The 25,501-nt window shown below is 41.4% G+C and overlaps 1 protein-coding gene across 1 annotated transcript in view; it reads left to right on the plus strand.

The window, feature by feature from the left end:
• Window positions 1–25,501, plus strand: part of ST6GAL2 (ST6 beta-galactoside alpha-2,6-sialyltransferase 2) — a 49,355-nt gene that overhangs the window by 14,609 nt on the left and 9,245 nt on the right. The window contains exons 2-5 of the mRNA XM_005151355.3: window positions 10,356–11,358; window positions 15,647–15,744; window positions 18,351–18,452; window positions 19,563–19,737. Of these exons, the coding sequence (XP_005151412.3) occupies window positions 10,356–11,358; window positions 15,647–15,744; window positions 18,351–18,452; window positions 19,563–19,737 (1,378 nt within the window). The remainder of the gene's footprint in view (window positions 1–10,355; window positions 11,359–15,646; window positions 15,745–18,350; window positions 18,453–19,562; window positions 19,738–25,501) is intronic.

Here is a 25,501-nt window from a genome sequence, read left to right on the forward strand (position 1 = left end):
GACGGCTATCCTCTGTGCCAGGCAAGAAATGCACTTCATCTGCATCTTCTAAGCAGATGCATCTGCATTTCCTAAGCAGAACATGCAAAAGATAGGCAGTGGGATTGCACATCTTGGCTACTTACAGGCAGTCATAGGAGGGCTTTTTTTTACTGAAATCAGTGATAATTTCAAAGGCCCAACTGTTGACTGAAAACCAAAAAAAAAAAAAGACATAGGCAGCATTTGAAATACTAACAAATATTTTAATGAAAATGTTGAGAATCCCACTTGTTGAAGAACTGAAGGAATATATTATGCGTACTCTGATAGCTTCAGACTTCAAAGGCAATATTTAAATGGAGACTTTCCTCTGTAAAGGCATGTCAACAACCTCTGGTAAGTATCTTTCTTAGTAAGAAAAGAATTTACTTTTTCACAGATTAATCTGTAGTGAATCTCAGAATACAAGGTTTTAGATTTCGTTGTCTCTTATGATGGTGAAAATTAGCATCACATGGTAATTCCAGGGTTGTATCCAGTGAGGATGGGCTCAGAATTGGTTTTTGTTCTCTTTTATGACACAAACAACTAATGCAAATAATCTTGCAAACTAGCCAGCTCTGTCTTGCCTTTTAATTACCTCAGTTTCTCACTGTTTAAATGGTGTCAGAGCTTTCAGAGATCCTGATTGTTTTTTTTCTGCTACCTTTCACCTTGTGGAGTCATTTGTTCTTGTAGGAAGTGAATTGCAAGAGCTGGAAGAGAAGACTTTTGTGCACTGCACATGGGCAGTAATGACTGCACAAAGGGGAAAACTATGGAGAATCCAACCAACAACTTTGATTTAATTGTCACTCTTCCTCATATTGCTTTCACGATGGTAGTTCTTAGAAATCCTGTTTCTCTGCAAAATTTCTAGACAGGTAGGATTCAGGTTCCAGTGGTTTGTGTCAGGTTACAAACAGCTGTATCCCCCACAGAAGATATTTCTGTTGCTCTAGTCATAGTTCAAACTAATATTGCCCTGAGCCATGCATAAAACAGTGCCAGAATGGAGGAAAGAGAGAAAGAAAAAGAACTTAAATAGTAATACCACTTTATTTTGCTTTATGAAGCCAAACAAAACATCCCAGCTAGTGTAGGTTGGCTTATCATCAGCAGAGTCATGTTAAGTACTAAAATGTACAAAAAAGGGAGAAAAAATTGTTCCAGTCCAGGAAACTTCACTTGTGGATTGTATTTGTAATGTAACAAGGGCTAAACTGACTCCATCCTTCAATTTGGCAAGCCATCTTCCAGGGCAAAACATTCATTCAAGCTTTTAGCGTAGAGTGAATAAGCCTATAGAAGGCATGTTTTTTGCATGTATGCGTATCAGTATATAGAAATGAGACATTAACAATGGTAATTTCCTAAATGCTCACTTACAATCACATTGCTAACATAAACAAATAGGAATTGGCACTGAGACAGAGCTGAGAAACAGGGAATGATTTATTTACTCTTGTTCTTTTTTTAGAGTTTTAAAACAAGAGCTTGCTTGCTTTCTGGAACAAATGTAAAAAGACAAACTACAGTCTAATAAGAAAGTTAGCAATAGAAAGCAAAGCAAACCACAGTGCCTATAGGACTTGCTTTATTGGAACATGCAATATAAACGTACTCTGTGGATATAAAATTTACTGCTGTATTGTGATACAGATAATCAGTATATCTCAGAAACACTGTTACTTTAGAGTAGAAAATCAAAATTCTCCAGTCATTTCTGCCTAGAAGACTTTGTGAATTTGTTCAAGTTTTTTGTGATAGGATTGAAACAGACCTTTTGTAACTGTGCTCTCTGTTCATGCGCGTGTTAGTATAAACGTTCCCTTCTTTCAGGAAGCAATTCAGATTGCCCTTTTTCTGTGCAATTACCGCTGTGTTAAGTTCAAGTAATATAGCATCTAAAATCATTTATGGAGTAAAGAAAAGAAGCTTTTTATTCTAACCTTGCCAAGAAGAGAAATGAAATGAGCTGTTGTGCTGGAAGTGTAGAACTGCATGGAGATTTGTAACGTCCTATTTCTCGTGGTTTAGTCTTGTGTGCAGTCTGAGATTTGTGTGATTTAATGAGACTGTGATTCGTTTATCCTGTCAAGCTTTAAATAAAAAACCCTCAAAGCACTTCCTTCCTTTTTTGAATTATGTGTTTTTGCAAATATGGTATCAAAAGCTGTCCCTTAAAAAGAGGGGGGGAACTAAATACAGTTATGTATATTTCCTGGATTTTTTTTTACCTTATGTTTTATTAGACTTTGGGTAGACTACCTATTTCTCTGCATGTCTGTCTTGTTTCAGGGCATTAAGAGATTTCTGCCATCATGTTCAGTTACACATAACACCAGAACATAGGCATATGCTGCTCCTGAACTGTGCTTTTGCAGGGGAAAAGGGATTAAAACCTTATCCTGTGGGCAGGAATGGATCAGGCCCACAGAAGGCCAGGCTGTGCTGAAGATGGCCACTGTCGTTCTTGGGCACTAGCCCTGCCTGTAGAAGGGAGCATCTCTGCATGGGTGTCAAGAGACATGTACAGGGTAGAAGAGGGGAAGAAAATATGTGCAGCTATTTTGGGTATTAATCCATTGCAAAGCTCAGTCCAAGGCTACCCTGATGCATGAGGTGGGAGGGGAGCAAGGAACATGCTCCACCTTTGAGGAGCTCATTTAGTGCCCCAGGGTTCCCTTTCCCATGTACAGGGGTGGCGGGAAGCAGCACATTGACCTGGGAGAGGCTGCTCAGAATAAGGGGGGAAGACACAGCATGGATGCTGCTGCTCACTGAGACCTCCTGACTGTTGCAGGAGCCTGGTGGCTTTTTTCCCCATCAGTTGCTTGGGAGAAATAGGGTAGCATGCTCTGCATCAGAGACCTTAGCAGTAGCAGGACTCACCCAGTGCTTACTCAGAAAGAAGGATGTGATTGTTCCTAATGGGAGGAAGTTTCGGTTTTAATTCTCAGCCCCTCAGTGATGAGTTGTCCCTGCCTCTGGCAGGTGGTGTTTTGCTGTTTCACTAGTGCTGTAGGCATAGTTTCTCTTCATCCTCTCTGCCACTCACCCCTGCCTTCCTGCCCTCTGTGCTGCTCTGCAGCTGGGTTTCCTTCCTGCCTGACCCAGTGTCCCAGCCTCTTCCCAGCCTCCCCCATTCCTTGCTTCTTCCTCCCTGTGTTGGCTTACTTGCATCCTCCTTGTTGACCTTACCTCGGCAATAAAAGTAAGTACATTAATAAGGTAGTTATGTGTGAATGGAGAATACACAAGTTAAGTGATGGCCATCAGTCTGATGCCTTGTTTCCACACCTGGCTTTTATCTCCAGCTAGCTTGCTTTTTCAGCCGGCAGCGGCAGGCCTTATGCAAATGCACAACATTCAGCTTCCCAGGACCCTAATGCTGAGCAGATCCCTTGGGATCAACTGCAGTTCCTCTATAATCTGCAGTTCATGATGGGAAGCAGAGATGGTGGAGGTAACACAGGAAAAACACTCTGCAGCCTGATCCACAAGGCTTTTACCTGTGTGGAGGAGCTACTGAAGTGTAAGAGTGTAGCTAGCCAGGATGGTGTTTGTACAAAGCTGGATCACTGTGATTATCCGGTGGCATACTGAGTTTCACTTTGGAAAAGTGACTTGCACTGTCCTTGCATATTTGCAGTGGTTTCATACTAACACAGATAGAAGTTCATGGGCTTTATTCCTGGTACTTGTATCAAGAGACAGTGCTGTGGCAGCTGAAATGTGCCCAAAACCTGTCCAAACCAGCCAGCTGGTAGTTCTGCAAGGACAGAAAAGATCCCTTAGCTGCTCTTTACTGTGTGTGAGGGACCATGGCCGAAGTGGTGGCTTCTGCACCCATGTCACCTGGTGGAACCAAGCACTGCTGGTATTTGCTGGAACTTGAAGCAGCCTTTGAACCTTTGCATCTCACTGTGAACAGGGCCAGGACACAGCAAAAGTATGACAAGAGGAAATGACAGAAAAAAAAGGGGTCAGAATTAGGTAAGACTGAATGAAGGTAATATGTGGCTATGTGAGGGGCTCCTTGAGAGGCTGTCAGGGCTGATTTATGTTGTGAAAATTGCTTATTTTCAGCACGACTATGTTATGCTTCTGCCCCTTTGTAGTTTTGATTGAAGAGCCTGGAATTGATTTACACTGAAGTTGCTTTGAATTTCACATGCAGTGATATGTAGTATATTTCTACAGAAACCCTCAGTTATAATAACAAGACTGGCTGGCTCACAACCGGTCTGTAAATAACAAAGAGTTTGCATGGTCTCCCCTAACCTGAGATTTGGAAGGAAATTCTAGCCAGAGTATAAAATCTTGGTGTGTATCAGAACAAGAGCCACTATCATGGCTCATGAGAAAAGATGCTACAGGTTGGGTAGATGGAGCTTGACCCGACCCAAGAGGTGCAGTCACTGCAAAGCCAGGTTTTCCCTGGCCCTTCATGCTCCGCAAAACATTTCCATTGGCAGTGGGAAAGTCTGCATGTGATGGCTAAGAGCTGGTATGGCTATTTTTACTTCCCTCCTGTCAGCCCACACTCATGTAACCTGTATGTGGTCCCTGGGCTGTGTGGGCGGCACTGTGGGCTGTGGGAAAGTAATAGCTGGTTTCAATGCCAGGCAGCTTAAACTTGATGATGGAGTGTGGCGAGTGGGTATCAGATGCCCAGAAGGTAGCTTTGACCTCCCACTGAAACCCAGAGATTGATGCTTCTAAGCCCCCATGCTCTTACAGAATTATCTAGGACACGTTCTTTGGCAGAAACCCCACTGAGCATTTCTCCAGCTGCTGGGTTGCCAGCTTAAGTGAGTTTTACTGCAGGTCTCACTATATTTGGTAATTTTCTTGCAGCCTGAGCTCCTGGAAATGGGGCATTAGAAAAATAATAATAATAGAAAAAGCCAGTCAACCCCCCCCACCCCTTTTAACTTAAAATCCTAGGTTTTATCAGAAGACCCAAGAACAAGCACACTGCCTGCCTGCATCCCTAGAAGCAAACAAGAACCTGAGACTGCTTTCCAAATGCCCTGGCTTGGGACACTTAGCTCACATTTAATGGGTGATTCAGGTTAGCAGTATGATTGTTTGCATATCTCCCAAGACATTTTCTCTGAGAAGATAACTAAATGTAGGTTAAAAAGGCACTGAGCAATACTGAAAAAATAAATCCCACTTCTGAGTTGTTTGGCTGTTTCTTCTTTGTTTCAGAAGACATTTTCTTATGTTGCCATAAATAATACTGAATGCAGCCTGACTCCTCTGAAAATAATGTTGAAGGAAGGAGCCAGATTTATTGGGACTAACAAGGAAGTTGTCCAAAAGAGATTCATTAATTGGGAGGCCTAATCACAGCCAATAAGACAAGTACCCAGGCCATCAACAGACTAATATACATCTTTTGGCAGTCACCACTCCCCGCAGGCTTGTCTGTCTGTTGCTGCCTACTGTATGGCTTGCACCGCAGAAATGATGTGATAATGCTAAAACCAATTTGGCACTTCCCACATGAGAGGATGAGTGTGTTTCCCCACCCTGGAAATGCAGCCTCCAGCTGTCTTGCCCTCTGCCAGAGGTTTCTTAATACCCTGGAATTAGCTGACTAAGAGATGAAGCAAACTGAAGGAGCATGTGCTATCTGCTCAGGACGCCTAAGCTTTCCATCAAATAAACCCTGGTCTGGTTCTCAGCCCTTTGGGAACGGTTGCCCACAGCTAACATTTGCTCCCCCAAATAACCCCGAGGTGACCTTCCCGCTGCAAAGCTGTAGCCAAGAAAAACCCTGTTTAACATAACAGTGCACATCTTAGAACATCAACTTGAACCATCCTGACCTCTGAGCTGCCGGGGTCTGTACAAATTAATTTTAACAATAGACAGCGTTGAAAGAGAGGAATGTTTCAAAGGAATAAAAAAAAAAAATCTCCCTCATCCATCTCTTCTCATTTAAAAAATAGTCAGGAGGCCTACTTTAGAAAAACTTAAAGTGCTCCTTGTTGCAACACAATGGGCTATATAGGGGGAGGGGGAACATGCTGATTTCTTGCATCGTAGGCTACCAAAATGAAATTTCCCACAAATGGGTGCCACTTTCGGAAGACTGGCCTTCAGTTTCCACTGGGGAATTGGCTTTATTTCCTCGGATGATGCAAAGATACAAGTGGGGTTTGCCTTTCTTTTTTACAGCTGCTGCTAGTACTTCTATTAAGTGAATGAGCAAGTCTCTCCATCTCCTTCACTCGTTTGTACCTTGCCTCATGTTTTCCATGCCTTTCATGCAAACAGCCAGGCTAGGTAAGAAGAAAGCCCCTCTCCATATGGTAGCTAGAGCTTAAATCAGTTAATGATTGAAAGAGCCATCAGGAAGGGGGTGTATAGGAAAATGAGATCTTCAGACCCTGGGGCAAATAGGTTTATTAGTCCTTCTGAAGAGGAAGCTGGGTTGGGCTAAGTCCTGTGTGTTTTCCCCAGGTACAGACTCATTCCTCTGGTTCTCCTCAGCAGGAGCTGGGAGTCCAGCTGTCTCATTGTAAATAGGCAGGATTATTGTGGCAGGGGTGGTGAGGTTGGAGGCATTAAGCAAACATTAATGATAATTTTAACATTCGTGTAGAATTGCTTTAACAGCTTGAGAGCTGTATGATGAGCATACATGAGAGAGAGATGGAAGTTTCCTTGTGAAGCATCCAGTGGACTTCAGTAATTACACCCATGAAACCGCCTGTTTTTATTTAGCCAGGGTAATTCATTATGATCATAATTTCTGGTTTCTTGCACAAATGGTTTTCTCTTCGCAATTGAGATGCGCTGCCTCCAGCAGTACAGGGCATGAGCCCAAGCACATCCATCCCCAAGTGGTACTGAGGGAGATTCCCCAGGCAGCAGCCAAGGGGCGGGGGGCCTGCCCTCTGTTCCCAGACATTCCCAAAGCTGGGGCCTGGGGCCGTGAGGTGTGAGAAGCTGCAGGGGCTGAGGGGGAGAAGACTGGATGCTTAGTGTGGAGGGAGATAAGATAAACTGATGGTTCTCTTGGTTTAGTACAGCTTTCCATACAGCCTTCAAGATCCTGGGAGGTTGTAGGGGTCCTCTTACAACTAGTACTGTAATGACCTTGAATTTGCTTCCAGCTCAGCTGTACTGCTGGAGGACAAGGCTTTTCTTGTGAGCAAAAAAACATTAAAGCAGCAGAGATTTGCCTGCATAGCTCCAGTCTTCAAGAGATTTGAGTATCCTTTTTGAGGCCCCACTTGCAACAGGGGATTGTAGATAAGCTTCTGCAGTAGTTAATGTGTAAAGTTTTTGGATTTGTTCTCACTGATGCCTCTCCTTTTGCTTGCAGTCTTGACAAATACACTGCTGTATGCTAGGGTTTTTCTCTTGTTTTACGCAGATAATTTTTTGCTGCATGAAAAAGATAATTATGTGCATGCTTGTATGTGCACACCATCTGAGATGAATGCAGTTTTATGATCCTGTAGGTGTTAAGGGGGAAAAAATCATTCGCTTTAATTTAAGAATAATTAACAATGCCACTGATTCCTTTTTCAGATTGTAACCTAAATAAAAACTTTCATAGTCTCACACCTGAATTAAGGCTAAACCCTTTCTGTTTCGTATCAACTTCTGGTTATAAGATACAATAAAACTTGGACAAAAATTGAGGAAAATGTGAGATTTTATTATGGATTATGTTTAAATTGTATCTGGACTTGTTACGTGACTCAGTGGGAAGTGTTAGTGACCTCTTCCTCTCTAGGTTTGACTTCCTGTGAGGTTGTCTGTTAAAAAGATTCTGCAAGATGCTTCCTTTTCGGATCCTGTAAGAAATGTATATTCAGCAGGAGAAACATCTGACTGAGCAAAGACTAACTTACACAGTGGTTTGGAAGCCACGTGTTGAAAAGTGCTGGGGAAACACAGCAGGGAAAATGATAAAAAGGGATAAAGGCAGTTCAGATGGGCAAAGAATGCCGATTTAAAAATGCAAACCATCTGAACACTTATGAGTGGGCAGGTTGCAATAACTTCAGGGCAGACCAAAGTTGCACAACACTCATATACTGTAAGTTGACTCCCACAGGACATTGCCTGCAGTGATTTGAAATTGGAAGGGGGGGGGGGAACGTTGAGGTGCTGCAGAGAGTAATCTTGCAACAGCAGAGTGCAAGTAGAAAATGGGTCAGTTGGAGTAATAGCTTTTTTCCATGTGGTTTGTGTGAGCCAGGCCAAACCTGTGTGAAGCACAGGGTTATCACATTCATGATTATTTATTTATGTTTCTTTGGTGTATTAGAAATGAATGTGTTTGCAGTGAGGTTTGATCACCCAAGAGTGACATTATGAATCCTTTCTCTGGACACTGTCTTGTGTGCCAAAGTTAGCTTTCTTTTTTTTAATGTTCCATGCTTTGTCTACATCATTTGAGTAGACTGTGTTTGGAAATGTAATGCTGTGGCCTCACATTCCCAGGAGGTCAGCAGAAATGCTAGCCTGAAGTATCCCTGCTAATACCACCTACGGTTTGTTCTCGCCTCTGCGTTGTGGTAGGCAATCTCCTCATTTGTGCTGAAACAACTGGATGTGTCACTGCATTGAAGTGGATAAGGGGCTTGCCCAGTTTAAAAAACACAATAATGCCTTGAACATACATTTCCCCACCCTAACCCCCTGCTGTATCAGTTTACTGGTTCAGTTTGTAATATTCCAGCTGCATATTCAAGGGTGTTGGCAGTGATGGAGGCACAGTGCAGAAATGAGGGATGGAGAATGCCTTACATCAGTGTTGTTGTTAGTTTCTTGTTAGTTTCCTTTCAATGTGAAAACACAGGCTAAGTTACGGCTTCAGCCTAAACTTTGCACTCAGCTTTGATGCACTTTAGCAGCTTGCAGAAAGATGATAGCATATGGTGACTGTGGTTTTGGTCCCTCCTGATGGTCAGGTATAATCGTGCAGTGTGTTATCAGAGGCATGTAAACTGTTTGGCTGCAATGTGATGAGATGGTTGCTCCTGAGGCGCAGGCTGTTAATGAAATCCAAGCCTGTCCCCGCTCCTGGTCCCTTTTTCTGATCACAGCTGGCTGGTATAAGAGGCTCTTAAGTCTCGCCATTAAGCGGTCATTGAAACAAATGTGGTTAGAAAGAAAGCTCCAGAAGGGGCTTATTTTTAATCCAGATCAGGTAAGTTATCTGTCACTAGGTAGTAAACTGAGTTACATTGCAGTGTAGCAGCAGAGGCTGATGATGACTGTAAGTGCAAGGAGGTGAATGATAAGGCCTATGACAGGGGAAGGCCAGACTTTGTTCAGCCAGTTTTGCCCACACCAGTTGGTTAAACAGGTGAGTTCATGCAAGGACATAGTCTACATGATGGTTCAGCAGTGTGCTAGTGTATTTTCCCTGGAACACAGCCGCCTCAGTCAGACTTTATTTCATTCTGGACTATGCCTCCCTCTACTAATGCACAAGATGTCCAAAACCCCTGGGTATTAATGAAGTACAGATTTCCAGGTCTCAGTCTGACATTCCCTACCCACACCCTTTATGTTAATATCATCACCCTAAAGACATGTATTTAGTTAGTTGTGCCACGCATCCCCCTTTTTGGAAAATGCAACCCCCTTACACATTGATGTGCAGACCTCCTTCATGCTACCTCAGTGTGCATGCAGCATCCATAGCAGAGGTACAACATTCACTCGTATGTGGGCATGATGCTGGACAACAAATAATATAGTCTGCTGACACTGTGCCAGTTCCTACCAGCTGAGGAGAAGGTTCCCCTCTGACATGCTGGTGTGATGCTCTTCCCTACTCCCCTTGATGATATCCACAGAGGACCACCCTTTCAAGGCTTTCGGCAGAGGAGGGCTGTCCGTCTGAGAGTTTGTGCTCCTTGCCTGGTCCTTTTGGGGACAGGCTTGCTTTTAGTCCCACTGCATAAGGACTTCAGTAGCAAAAGAGAAGACAGCTAATATTGCCCCCACTGTGCATGCAGCCAGGCGTGGGTTTTGCTTTTGCTCTCTTAACGCTATGCTTGATATAGCAGAAGCAGACAGGCACATGATCTCTCCAAAGGCAGGACCCAGTGTTACTGTAGAAACTGGCCACCAGCTTCTTTTGTAGCTAGCAGCTGTCATGGTGTGGTTATAGCCAAATCGTGTCACTTGTACAGTGTCTGCAGGCTCTGGAGTTTGTGTCTGCTTCTGGATCCTCCGTGCTACAGCTTGGATATTAATTCTGCACCTTCTATCAAAGCATGCTGAGATATTTCTGAGTTGTATCTATTTTTAGAACATTTTTGATTAATATTTGATGTTTTTTCCAGGTTTCATTTTCCGTCACCAATACTTCAAGGCACAAAGGAGCTGGTAAAGGCATTGCCATGAAACCTAACTTGAAGCAATGGAAACAACTCATGCTGTTTGGGATCTTTGCATGGGGTCTGCTTTTTCTGGTGATATTCATCTATTTTACAGATAGCAACACTGCTGAACCAGTTCCAAGCTCCTTTGCTTACATTGAAACTAAGAGGCTTCTGCCTCTTCAGGGCAAGCAGAGAGTCATCATGGGAGCCATTCACGATCCATCATTTTCAGAAACCATCGATGGGAATGAGGTACTTCTTAATGAAGATCTCTTAGGTACATTTAAATCTGGGACTGGAAGTATTAAGAAATGGACTGATTTGGAAGATGCCTTTAGAAATGAAGACGAGTTTTTTCGATCCCAGATGGGAAGAAAATCAAAAAGTGCTTTCTACCAAGTGAATGACAATTATTTATTTGCTGCTGGTCAGCCTCGGTCACACAACCACCTTCAAGAGATAGCAAAATTCATCTCAGCAGATGAGGATAATCCAAAAGTAAATCTTTTACAGAGCAACTGGAGCCATCAGAGAAGAATGAGGAGAAGGAGCACAAAGCACAGGAGAAGCCAGATGCTTGATGAATCTGATGACTGGGATGGGCTATATTCCACAATGTCGAAATCCTTTCTTTACAAGCTTTGGAAAGGGGATGTCTCTTCCAAGATGCTAAACCCTCGACTGCAGAAGGCGATGAAAGATTATTTGAGCACCAATAAGCATGGGGTGAGGTTCAAGGGGAAACGAAACTCCAAGTTGACAGGAGACCAGCTATTCTGTGAGCTAAAAGAAAGGGTGAATGTGAAAACAATAGATGGCAAGGAGGCTCCCTTCTCTACTCTTGGATGGGAAAAGCACGTTCCCCAAATTCCACTGGGCAAATTGTATACACATGGCTTTGGGAGCTGTGCTGTAGTTATGTCTGCTGGTGCCATACTGAACTCCTCTCTGGGCGATGAAATAGGTGGGTGAAACGCAACTGTTCATGGGCATATATATGTACATTTATGTTGTTTGTGTTTGTCTTTCAAAAGGTTCATTCTTCTCAAGCATAGGTCTGTAAAGTCTGGTTGTTCTCTCTCAGCATTACATGAATGTGACCTCATGGAATTCAGTGAAGCTGTTTCCTTTCAGGACAATACAATTGAAAGGAAAATCAAGCCTGGAATCATAATTTGATTTAAAGAAGCAATGATGTTTCCTTATCGTATTACAGCCTGTCATATAAGGGAGGCACTGGTTTCATCAGATCTGCCATATTTGACGTTTTGCTGCAACATGCGTTTATTTCTTCAGCAGATTAGAGCCATGTTCAGGTTTTATTCTGCAAACTGTTTCATAGCTGTGTATTTTCTTGTGGCTCATAGAAAAACTACTTCTTGTATTGCTATCCCAGACTGAAGTTTGTCTCCATGCCAGGAAGCAGTAGAGCATCCTCTTCATCTCCTGCATGAGATGAAGGACTCTTAAGAGTTCAGAGACATAAAGAATTCAGACTCTTGAGTAACTTCCTGAGCTGAGGTCCCCTGACCTCTTTTCCAAGAGTGAATTTAAATGTGTTCAATATCTCCGCCCCTTGTTTTTCCATTGCTGCAGTGAGTCAGTGAGGTTACAGGTGTGCTGAGATGTCAACATCTGACAGAATTCCCCACTTCAAGATGGGATTTTTGCGGTAACTGTTCAGAAAAGGAATGTAGAGGCATCAAATTAATTCCGGTTTGGGTTTTCTTTCTTTTTGAAAATGAGTGCTACTACTCATGTTATCATCTCAGTAGTTCTTCATTTTGACAGTACACGTGCAGTATGCTAAGAGTGCTGAAAGAAGGATGAAATGTATGTCTCAAACTTGCTTCTGGAGCAAGAGTTATCTCCTCCAAGCTCTCTTTAAAGGCCTTTTGATGTTCACTTATTAATCCTCCCATCTTCCTGGACTTCACAGCCCAGTACTTGCTTCATTGCACTATTACCACCTCTTTCACACAGATGGGTTTTCTTTAAATCTCTGGGATATATTAGAACTGCTATCTTTATCAAACTACCAGTGTAGGCTTCCAGCACAGCATGGGTGCCTGGCTGGCCTGTAGCTAAAATCACACCAGGGCAACCCTCAAATTCACATGAAGCCCCAATGATTTAGAAATCTTTGGAATGAAAAAACATAATAGTTTCTCCCTTCTCCAGTGACTGAAACAAAATCTCTCAGCCTTCCTCAGTACATCCAGTTTACACCAGTATGGATTAGTGCTGTACTGGAGAATCCATAGCACATTATATATTACAGCATGCATCATGACATATTTGCACACTCAGGTGCAGCCTAGGTGTGAACTTTGGTGCTTGATGTAGTACCTGAGGCCCATATGCTCCTGTGTATACCCATTTTCTTATGAACAATCTGGGCACAGAAAACTTATGCCATTCTCTGAGGAGGAGCTTTTGGTTTAATTGGGAAGTTGTCATCCGATGCACCTAAGGGGAGGAGATACTGATTGATAAGGCTTACACAGACATTTCAGACCTCTTCCTACCTGTTGCAGGTTGAAGTGTGTAGGGCAGCACGAGTCACAGGAAGTTTTCTTCTAAGTATCTTCCAGGCCACGGGCAGGTACTTCTGATTGAGCAGAGGATTTGGCTCAGAACTGTGGCAGGACAGCTGGCTGCTTACAACCATCTCAGAGGGACCTGGTGCCAGCCTATGGGTCTTACTGATCAGTGTGGCTCCTGGGGAGTGCTAATATACAGAAAATATGCCAGTGTTTTCCACTAAAAATGAAAAATGGAAGCTCCAGCATCTATCATGATTCCCATGGGGAGAAAGTTATGGTTCCCTGCATAGTGTGTGTTACAGCTGAGCTCTTGGCTGTGGCTTTCCACCTCCCCTCTACTCCTTGAAAAAGTGAGAAGAGTGACCAGGAAGAGAAAGACCAGACTGTCCAATATGCTCTTTTTCCCTGTGAATGCACAGCAATAGAAGACTGTCCATTCCCAGAGCTGGCACCAGGGCTACCAGCTTCTTGATTGGATGTCCAAGCAGATCTGACATTTAGGAGGCACCATGGACCACTCTATGTAGTGGTGCTGCTCTGTGAAGTCAGCAAGGCACTCGTGCTGAGCACCTCTGTGTCCTCAGTCAGCATCATTAGGGAGTGAAGGAAAGCACCCCATGGACAAGTTCTGATTCTGGGGCGATGGGCTGTACAGTCTTGGTTGATGAAGTTTCTGCGGGCAAAAGGCTTTTACTATTTATCCTCCCAAATGGAAAAAAAGGGCAAGAAAGCAGTAGTGCAGAGCCTTTCTCTTCATAGGCCTTTAGCTCCCTCTTCTGTGTTCATATTAGAAACGCAGGCATAAATGTCATATTTGTTCTGCTTCTTGCCCTCATCCCTCCCAACCCCTGATTGTTTTTTGACTAAAACTAGGCATAGAGATACTGTGCAAGTACAGCAAACATTCCCATTGTGATCATGCTATTTAGTGTGAGACCCAGTTAGTTTGATATCACTGGGAGGTAACAAGGATCTGTGATCAAACCGCAAACTTTTTCTGTCTTTAAAATGGTTATCTCCAATAAGATTAAAATCAGTTGACTTAAACCTAGCTATTATCAGTGTTAAGCTGTCTCCTGATCATATATTTTAAGGTGAAGGAAAGGTTTTTGGTCTTGGTATGAAGATCTAGCATGGGGGATGTTGGAAATGCAGCACACTGTCTCTCAGTTAAGTTGTGAACTATACCATTCCCATTTCCCCACCCAGTTCCCAGTTCTCAGTCAGTGGGTTATTAAAGTTATCGAATGCAGGTCCAGATGTCTGTTCTTAAATTCAGAAGCAGTTTTCAATTACAAAGGATCTTTGTTTCTCTTCTTCTTCTCAAAAAATGTGGAGTACCTGCAGCTTTTATTGACTTCATGTCATCTAGCCCCTACACATTCAAGATGCTTATATTTAGTCAGATGAAGGTAAGGTGTTGAGGCTAGGGTTGTCCCTGCATAAAGACATAGAAAAAAGCTTCACTCCTTAGCTTCTGAGGAGTTGGGGTCAGTAGACATTTGCTAAAAATCTCACTTTTTGACACAAAATGTTAAAGCAAGTACAGCTGAAACTGGACTGACAGTTTCATGTTACACGTTGTTTTCTTGTCTGGAGTACAAGTCTGGAGTAAGGATGTGAAAGGATGGAATATCACAGTAGAATAGAATAGAATAGGCACAAACTCCGTTCAGGTGTGTTGGTTATCTTTGGAAACTTCTGCCTGCTCCATTTTTGAGCTACATGCAACACATTTTAAGTGACTGCAGAGAAACAGCTGTATAAACTATATGTGGGTTAAGATATTACATGGCTTCAATCATATTTTCTGCTCTCATTGATAGAAGAGATAAAAGCAGGCCAAATAGGGGTCTCTTGACAGGGAAGTGTAGTTTGGGTCAATGGATATAATTTCTTACTCTCCCTCTCCCTCACACCTTTTGGGTTTTGAGATTTCCTTAAAAGAAGCACTGGGAGGGTGATTATTTTTATCCAGTTGAGGCTTGCCTGTAATGTCTACCCTTGACCCATACTTAACCTAGAGCTGCTTTCTATTCTTCATTACTCCAAGGTCAACAGCTTGTGAGGAAATTTTGACAGGTGAGCTTTGTTAGATCTTTGCTACCAACGGATCCTTAGGTTCTGTGTGTGAGCAGGTTTGTGGGCTCACTTCCCTACAGAGACTCTAACTTATACTGACCTTGAGAATAAGTACGTGGTATGGTTAATAGGTCTGGGGTAGTTTGAGGTTTTCAGGTATTACAAAATACTGTGAAACACAAGCTTATAGTTCAGTGTTGGTATTCATTCAAATGTGTAATTAGATATCCTGGCAATTAACATGTTTTTGCATGGGGTAATTTGTTATAAATTTTGCAGTAGAAATAGTGAGAAATTGTGTGTACTGGGTGTACTAATAACCTTCCCACACCAAGTTTATCCAATTAAGAGAAATACTGGAGAATCGCAAGCTAAATTAATAGATGATTCTTACCTTTTTTTTTTTTGCTGGATCTTAAGAATGTTATTAATGTGTGGCAGATGCAGGATTTTCCTTTGCACATAGTAGAATGTTTATCATCCTTAGAACATCAAGATTAGGAGAAATGTGTAAGTGTTTTGTTAATTTAGATAATTTGGTTTATTTTTATATACTTGTTTATATTTTTTTATACTGCTCTGTATTGCCAAGGAAGAAACTTACCCCCTCATTTATGCTCCTAGATTCTCATGATGCTGTTCTAAGATTTAATTCTGCTCCAACACGTGGCTATGAAAAAGATGTTGGAAATAAAACAACCATGCGGATCATTAACTCTCAGGTAAGATCTTCCTTTTGTGAATTCAAGTCAGTGTTCCTTCTGTACAATATGACATTAAATTAATAACTTCTGAGAAGGTGTTGGGTTATTTGGGAAACAGATAGTGGTTTTAGAGTCATGATGTAGAGCAGGTATAAATTCTTCCTTACAGGGATGTTCACACTGCTGTCATTGTAGAGTGATTGCAGTAGTTACTTGATATCCTTGTTTCAAAGAACTTCTTGTGTGTCCTAGATCTGTAAAGGCCCTGCAGGATGCCAGAGCTATCAATACAGAAGACCTTCACCACACTGCCTCCAGGATCTTCACAAAGCCTGGGCTCTGGGGATCCCAAAGCTCTTTTATCATATTCTCCAGTTCCCCAATTATTTCCTCACTGGAAGGCAAAGAAATGGGAACTGAGCTGTCCTAATATATAATTTTAGGCAAGTCATCGTTCTTTAAAAGTTTGAAGTGTACTAGTAAAAAACTTTAGAGTACACTGGATATTACACACAAAGTGAGTTTGTTCATCTCAGTGAAAACAGAAAATGGGATTTTCTGTATAGGGGTGTCCACAAATAATTGTGCATTGAGCTACAGTGACACCTTATGGTTGAGAGTAGTTTTCCAATTTGGAAAAAAAACCCTATTGCCTCAACTCTGGTCTTGGGCAAACCAAAGTTCTGTCCTTTTTGTCAAGGGCAGCCAAAAAGCAATAGCAGAATTATTGTGAAATTTTATGATGTATGGAAATGCTGAGTTTACTTGGTCAATAGCAGCAGAATGGTTGGTCGTGTAGCATGTTCTTGTATGAGAGCAAAATTCTAATTGACTGTAATTCTTATGAAATTGTTTTTTATTTCTTCTTTGAGTGACTACCCAAATTCCATCCTTGGTGCCTGTGTTCTCTGTGTGTGTACACTTGCCACTGCAGAAAGTTCACTGTCATTCCCCGTTTCATAGCTCTTTGTGAGGCTGCAAGACAGACTAAATCTTTGAAGAGATCTGGGTTAGATATGCCCCTTTCTTTACTGAGGGGAAGAGAACAGAAATATCTTACTCTGGCCTTAGTGTTAAAAGCAGTGTATCAGAGAACATGCCAGGGCATGGCTAAAGTTCAGTCCAGTTCAGTTCACACAGCTTCCTCATATATGTTCGTATTCCCACCAGTGTTCTGCTCCTTCAAAGGGGTCAGAAGCCACCCATAATAAGAAACTGGCCTTCCTGTCTGCAGGAGTGAAATATGCACATGCCATTTGATAAAAACTGCTTGCCTTATCAGTACTGAGGATGTGTTACCCATACAGGCTTACTCAGGCTCCTTCCCTCCTCACTGTTGGAGATTCCTGCATTCAGTTGTTCAAGGACTAGAAGGAAGCTAGTGCAGCCATAACAGATATTGTTATTCCAGACAAAACTCATCTCATACATATGAATGCAGACTCACTATGAGTGAATAACTGTGTGGATAACACCTCCAAAGGACTCTTGCTTACTAAAAGGCAAGTAAGAGCTCCTTTGTGGAACTGAGCTTTTAGAAGCTTGACCTTTTAGTCTGTTTACTCTGTACTCTCAGAAAAGGAGTTTACGTTCTCAGGCGAAAACTGCTTTGAGAAATGGAGCTGGGGAGATGCTGATGGCAGCAGGACTAATTCTGTTCTTGTAGAAGGCTGATAAAAAGTCATTAAGCTCAAAGTTTATGGTAGGAAGAGTATTGCTATGGCAACAATATTATTTTTCTGAAGAAAAATATGCATAATCAAATATGGCTCATTGGATCCTAAAGGGAAATGAAAATTAGTATGAATTTATTTGTCTGGAATGTTGATTAGTTTAACAGCTGGAGCCAAATTCACGCTGTTTGAACCAATGCTGAAATCATTCAGCTCAGTCCTGCCTGAGATTGGATGCACCAGGGATCAGAAAGATCTGACGAGGCATGGAGGGTCCGGAAGGGGATGAGCCAGCAGGAGTGAAGAGTAAACTTCCAGTGGGACAGCAGGATCAGGCAGAGAACCAGGAGGTGCAAGGAGATACATGAGAGCAGTAGATAGGAGCAGTAAGACAGTTTCTTCAAAAATAGCCCTGTCACACTTCTGTTCCGGAATTATTTTTCTAGGTATACCGGGTATTACAGTCATGGTGTAGTTTGCAGTTTTGGAGCTACTTGAAATGAGACTGACTTGCTATTGAAATGAGAAAGCAAGCAAAAAGGTGTGGGGGGCAAAGAAAGACATTATCCATGGGGGCTGTAGCCTTTCAAAGAAAGAATTGGATCTTGCAAGTGGTCTGAAATACTGTAGCTTTTGTTTTCAATTTCCAAAACACACAGTAGTGTTGATATACAATTATGCAGCATCTCAAGTGGTCCCATCACATCCCTCACAGATGGAGAGTAATTCAGCATACTGCTACTTCAAACTGTCATGAGTGCTGTTTATGGCTAAGTTCTTCTTAATGGGTTGTTTTTTTTTTAACAAAACAAAATGCTTAAAATTGAGCAGAATTAAAGCAGAACAAACAGCAGTATGGGAAGGATTGTTCATTTCAGAGAAAGATTCTGCCATTTTTGTGGATCCTACTTGCTTTTAATGCTGTGCAATTCTTTGCATTTGTGTTCACAGATTCTCACCAATCCAAATCATCACTTTGTCGACAGCTCCTTATACAAAGATGTTATCTTAGTAGCCTGGGATCCTGCCCCCTACTCTGCAAATCTGAATGTGGTAAGATGTCTGCTTAGACTTTGTTTTGCAATCGGTCTGATAGGACTGGGAAAAATTAATGTGTTTAGTACTGGACTCTACTGGTTCTCACTTGTCACAGTGAATACTGAGGTCTGTCTTTATCCAAAGAGTGGGGAATGTTATTACTGCAAGAATTGGTCAAAATTGTTTTACTGGTCAAAAGCTTTGTAGTAGGCAGCATTTGTACAGGAATGGACTGCTCTGAGATGCTCGAATAAATGGATGATGTTGGGGTTTTTTAGATAAAATATTGCTGTTTTCACATAAGAATGACTTTTCTGGGTTTGCCAAGGAGGGAACATTGCTAGATTTCAGATGGAGTTTTCATCAGAAAAGGTGAAGAATTGCATCCATTTTTCCCCACCTTCCCCTCTCCCTTCCAGACAAAATACAACACCCTAATGAAAATCTGTCTTGGCACCTTCCCCATTTCTCATGCCTCCTCCCTATCAGTCTTCCCTTCGTGTCCACTCCCCCACAGCCATCTGTGTCTCATCATCTGCCCCCTCATTGAGAGCTGCAGACATCCATCTGGTTGTCACTGGGGGAGTCTGTGCTTTGGCTGGTGCTGCAGCTCCAGTGGACCAGTTGATCTGATGGTTCTTGGCAGCAGAACCTTGGAGCTGAGCGAGCTGCAAAGTAGAAAGTGAATCTTCATCTGCTGAACTCCCTTAGCAACAGATGCCAGAGGCTGCCTGCCTCCTACACAGGCTGCCGTCAGCCTGCCTCACGTGCTGCTGTTGCCTCCATCAGGGACAGGGACACATTCAGAGGATGGGTCACCCCCACACTTGGGTATTTTGTGTCAAGGCTCTCTGAACACCTTGTTTAACATGGGCCTGTGAGGGAGAGATGGGGTTGGCTCGTCCCACTGAATTGCAATTGTGTATTGGGAGTCTCTGATTGAAGAAAGGAAAGAGAATAGCCCAGAGTGAGGACTGGCTTGCTAGGGGAAGCATCCACCAGTGCAAACTGCTTTGCTACCTTTCCTTCTGTTCTGAAGAAACCCAAATGCTATTGTATATGTAGTGTTCAAAGCACATTTGATACTATAGGATTTTAAATAAATACTACTTTTTTTTCTGCCAGTGGTATAAGAAGCCAGACTACAATCTGTTCACTCCCTACGTACAACATCGCAGGAAGAATCCAAATCAGCCGTTTTATATTCTCCATCCAAAGTTTATATGGCAGCTCTGGGACATCATTCAGGAGAACACTAAAGAGAAGATACAGCCCAACCCTCCTTCTTCAGGTTTTATAGGTAGGTATATCAGAGGTGGGCCAGTAGACATGTTAGATTAAAAGAAAAATTGGAAAATTGTGAATGTGTGCATTGCATGAAGGTCAGGTCCATACACATGTACTATTTGTTCTTGGTACTCAATACAGAAACAATGACTAACTAAATCACACAGTATGAGAACAATAAAATAATAGGGTGAATTTAATTCTCTGCTTTCTTGCTCTTCACATCCATAGTATGCATACCATACTTACAAAGCATGCATATATCTGTGAGAAATTTATATTATTCCATATTAATTTATCTGTTGAGAATCTACTCAATTCTGAAGTTCTTCTTTGGGATCATAGAGCAGAGATGCATCAGAAAACAAGTGGAAACATGTGGCAGATGATACGGAGAGGATGAAATCACTGACAGGCCAATCAGTATTCCCTACACAGATCAAGAGATGAGTTTGGTGGGAAATTGGAACAGATTGCCCAAGGAAGTTGTAAATGCTTCATCCCTGGCAGTGTTGGTTGCCAGACAATTCTGTGATTCTGATTTCCCATGCCCTGCTTCAGATTCGAGTGGTCAGTCTGAAAGTGCCCAAAACATCACTCTTCATCTTACACTTCAAGGAGTAGAGTTTCACTGTATTTTTTTGGTCCTTCCTTAGTATTTCTTGGGGGATAAGTTGACACTGTGCCCACAGTGCATGCAGCATAATGACTTACCTGGTGCATAGCAGGTCCTGATTATGAATGCCTGAAGGATGCAAGTAGTCACAAAAGCAAGGCTGAGACAGGATCTTCCTTGTTCATGCTTCTAGAGACACAGAGGGCAATAAAGCTCCAAATACCATCTTCCATTTTGAAAACTCCATCCTTTCTTCCTTGACATTGTGATACTGGTCTATGTATTTGCTGCAGTCAGAAAATGCTCTTTTATTCTATCTGAAAGCGAAAATACTTTAGATTGCATCCAGCACGGGAAAACAGTTCTTAGGTTGTCTCTGTATGCAGTAGTGGCATTCCAGGATATTGTCCACAAAGGCGTTAGGGAGGCTGCTGAATCTCTCAAAGGGATGACCATCAGATCGTGGGAGATGCCCATCGATATGAGTGGGTTGTGCTTACCTAGAGCATGAGTGGAAAGAGGAGGCTTTGTGTGTTAGAGGAGGATAACTTGGCAGTTGATTATTTCCTGAAGTGAGATTTTTGGAGCCTGCTTGTAAAAATTCATAAGACGACTGCTCGTGTGGAATGATCTCACCAGCTGCGTTCACATTTTGCAAAAGCATTTCTTAGAGTAATGGAGTTGTTGATAAAAATAGGTTAACAGCTGCTGATTGTAAGAACAGTGAAGAGGATCATTGTGCTGTCAATCTGTACTTCTACCATATATAAGAAACACTTCAAAAGCTTTCTTTGAAGAAATGGAGCTAATTTCACTATAAGAATAGAAAAGTAATCTTCAACCCCAAATCTAAATGTTCCTGACAAAAAATATTCTTCAAGCAGAGAAAGCTTTGAAAATACCACATTAAGCAAGCAACAACATTAGCAACAAAAGCTGTATAGATAAATACACTCTGTGTGTACAAATGCAAATTTGCCTCCTTCTCCTCTGCTGGGGATTTTATTTATATTGTTCTTTTTCAAAGGATATGCTTAGACACTGTGGTAATGCTATTATTAGCTTTAAGAAAGCTAGGCAGTAAGGCAAGCTTGCTGGGAGTCATATCCACCTCATTTGATAGCTAGCTACAGTTCTGAGAGATGCATTTGAAATACTTTTTTAGGGAGAGGCTTCCTGTTTTGATAACATTATTGAATGGATGCCTATGCATTGCATGTGTAACGTAATAAAAACCAGGAGACAGCACAGAAATAGCAACTGCATATTGTCAAAGGTGAAAATAAAGGGCAAGATAAAGCATAAATGTACAATGTAGATAGATTGGCAAAAACCTGAAAAGTCACATTGGTCTTCAGGTCAGGTATCACTCAACAACTCATGCAGTAAATAATCTAGTTGGGAATGAAGATGGCAGACACAACTGAGTGCACCTGTTAAGAAAGGTGTATCCTGAATATTGAGCTTCTACTTGATTCTTCTAAAATCTATAAAATTATTTCCTATAAAGTTAATAGAAAGAGTGAGTAAATTATGGCCATCATAAAATACTAGTGTCTTAATTTCAAGAAGATACAGGGAAAATGGTTTATTAAATGCCCACACTGCTAATACTGTTGTGCTCAAAACAGCTGTATGAAGGAAGATAGACTGTTAAATAGAGGGTATGAATTTTCACAGGCAGAGGGACCTATAGCCCCGAATCTAAGCTCTTTATAATGTGGACCATCATGACTCTAATAACTTATTGTAAGTCTGTGTGCAATGCTCTGCGCTTAGAATGAATGGAGATTGTGCAAGGATCTGGTTTGTCCACATTTACAATGGCAGAAAGTTAGGTAACCTTCTGTGAGCTGTGGTTATTTGTGGAGGAAAAGCAGCAGTTCTTCAGGTCACTGTTGCTACCAGTAATGTGGAAAAGATAAAAAAAAACAAACAAAAAATGGTTCTGGGTGAAATGAAGCACTTTTATTTAAAACTTTTTAACCCTCTGTAGTCCCAGTTCACAAAGTTGAAGAAATGTATAAATTAATACATGGAAATGTCAGACTTTTTCCTTTCGGGAATGTCAGGAATATTTTAGGGTGGTCTTAGACTGTTTCTTCAGTCATTGCTTTTCTCACCTGCCATTATAATCAGCATTATTTATAAGAAGCTAAGTCTTCCCAAAGGGAAGATGCTTGGTGGAATGTGTTCTCATGGTGCTTTGCAGCAGTGAGTCAGCATCCTTCAGCAGTGATTGATGTCAGGGGAATCATTTAACACTGTTAATATCCGTATCGAAGTACTTAAGTCACAATGTTATTAAGTCTCTTGGAAAAGGGGCCACTGGGTCAATTATGAGGAAGAGGTAATCTCACATGCTGTGACTTTAGGGGAATGAGTAAGAGGTAGGACCTTTTGACTGGTTTCTCCATTGTGTGGGAGCTAGGAAGATTTTCTGCACCTGCTTTGGGATATGGGATGCCCTGGCTTGGCATGAGTACCTCCTGGAGCTCCTGGCTCACAAAACCCTGTGTTGAGGTGAGACAATAGCATTGTGATGGCTGGTAGTTGGGGTGAGGGGAGTGCAGTGCATGTCTCAAATGTAAAGGAGGAGAAAGGAGAGGATGGGGAGAGAAGTGTGATACAGAGCAGCATTGGTGGTGCTCTGCAGATTGTGTACAAAGTAAGGCATAAGTCTGTCACTGCTTCCAGCCTCTTCTGAAATGATAACACACACACAATGGAGGTTTAAAGCCAGGTGAAGATAATATTACCCAATAAATATCAGCTTCCTCCAAGATTAGACTTTCTCCGTTCTTCTGCATCAGGTTCTAACCTGTAGATGATATTTCCTTTGTTTTTCTTCTATCAGCTCATGGAAACCCATCCATGGGCAGTATCGGGCTGCACCTTAACACTGCATGCAGACCCACATCTTGCTAGAGTCTTTTCTGCTAAATTTGTTTAAACTTTAACATTGTTTTCTACATGACTTAGTGATGGGTATGAGTTCAGGACATCTTTGAAAGTAGGCTGAACTCACTGTCTTGTTAGATTGCGGCCTGTTTGCTAGGTGTTACTTCTGGGGTATACCACGTCTAGGAAGGATTAACTTGTCACAAACAAGTCACCCTTTAGTGTGGTATTTTCTAGCTCAAAGGTTATTAATGACATAGGAAACACAGGGACTGTGTTTTGGTTTGGTTTTGAGTTGTTTGTTTGTTTGGTTTTTGTTTTTTTGGGAAAGGTTCTCTAGGGTAAAATAATTTATTTTAATCTGGGAGTCTTTTTTGGCTTGTTTTCTGAGTCACCAGTGTGGGCTTTCCCTGGCTTGTAACTTTGCTTTATGTGACACGTCATAGCTTGTCTAATGTCACTCCTCATTATAAACTATTTACTCTTTGTCTTCCTGATCTAATCCTTAATAAGCTTTGAGAACCCATTCTTGTTTATCTTTGCATGATGTCTGTAGCTGCCACCTTCGAGCTTTTGAACAAAACTCTGCACATTATTACTCTCTTGCATTAGCATTAGGCAATCGCCATGGTGACTTTTTGAAGTTTAATTTGTTAGTTCACATTTTCCTGAAAATTGTGTTTGCTATTTATATGTTTATATCACATCATTGGTCTGTTCCATTTTTTCTAGAAGAAATGTAAACATCCAGACACCAATGCTTGAACTTAGATTCCACTGGTAAATCCTAAATTAACAGCTGAGAAAACGTCACTGTTCTTAAAGAAGGATTTGCTCTATCTTTTGGCATCAGACATAAGTGTTACCTCTTCACTTCCTACTAATATATTTTTCACTGTGAAGTATGGACTCAGTCTTCCTCCTCTCTTTCGGAGTATAGCAATGCTGAGTTTTTAATTGAGGCTGGGGTGTATATATCGGCAGTCTCTATTTTTACCACTCTTCTGCAAGAGAACTGTTTCTATACCCTCCTTGGTAGCCTGTGTAAACGACCTAGTGCTGACCTCACATTTTGTCATGTAAAGACCAAAGCTAAAACTGTTTCCTTGAGTTTCTCAAGAGCAGCATTCTGTGTGCATTAGATGGGATGGTACATTAGCACTTGGTAAGTTTGCGGGCTTTGTAATAATATCTAGATTATATATAGGCTTTTCTGTGAAGATTTTGCTCCTGTCTGTTGTTTACTAACTGGATTTGCTATTAATTCTTACTTGTCGTAGTAGTCCACCAGTACACCTTGCTAGCTTGTCTTCAGATGTGTGTTTACTTGAAATTTACATCTCTATAGCTTTATACCAAACAGCTTTTGGCTTTTTAGAAAGCTAGTTGAAAGCTCTGACTGTGGTATTATATTGTCTTTTTTTTTTAATCCCAAACCAAGACTTGGTCTAAAAATAATATTTTACATTATCTGTGTAGGTGGTAGTCTTTGCTATGTGTTGTAGCTTTTAGTGTAGCATATGAACCACTGAATGCAAAATAACAAAGCCCAGATGACTTTATTGTTGGGAAAAAGAAAGGCTTGTTTGAGGCTTTGCAGTTGACATTACAGATTTAACAGTTATGCATCATTAATAGTTGATAACATTATTTTAATCTTCATTTGCATGCACTGAGACAATAGTACAAGCAAGACTATCATTACACTGCAACATTAGCAGATCATTGTATGACTACACTTAAATTTAAAATGGCCTCAGAGAGCATGTTGAATAGAACAATGCAGCTAATCTCTAGCTCAGCTTAGAAAAAATATGTTTGCATGATCTGAAAGAAACAATTCAACATTATTAAGAGTTGGCTTTATTACTGTTACTTAGCTGTTTGCCAGCAGTTGGTGAAGGAACAGAATAGTGCTTACTCTTTCCAGCTCAGTTTTGTTCAAGTATTACCACAAAAATAAATACCTCCAAACACATCAGCTTTAAATTCTTCTTATTCTAATAAAAGGACTCTGAAATTTGACCACCTCTTACCTCCTGAAATACAGAGGTAAAAGAGCAAGCTCCTCTTACAGCAGCCCAAATCACACACATATTTCAGTAATACATTTAAATTTATATGATTACTGGTCAGCATTTCCCAAACTACGTTCATATTTCAGAATATATTACTGTGATTAATGTACACTTCTTGCATTCAGCATTAAGTGACAAATACATCATTTTCTAGGTCTACTGTATAATGAGAGTCTCTATAC

Source organism: Melopsittacus undulatus, chromosome 2 (assembly GCF_012275295.1).
Source record: "Melopsittacus undulatus isolate bMelUnd1 chromosome 2, bMelUnd1.mat.Z, whole genome shotgun sequence".
Taxonomy (NCBI): Eukaryota; Metazoa; Chordata; class Aves; order Psittaciformes; family Psittaculidae; genus Melopsittacus; species Melopsittacus undulatus.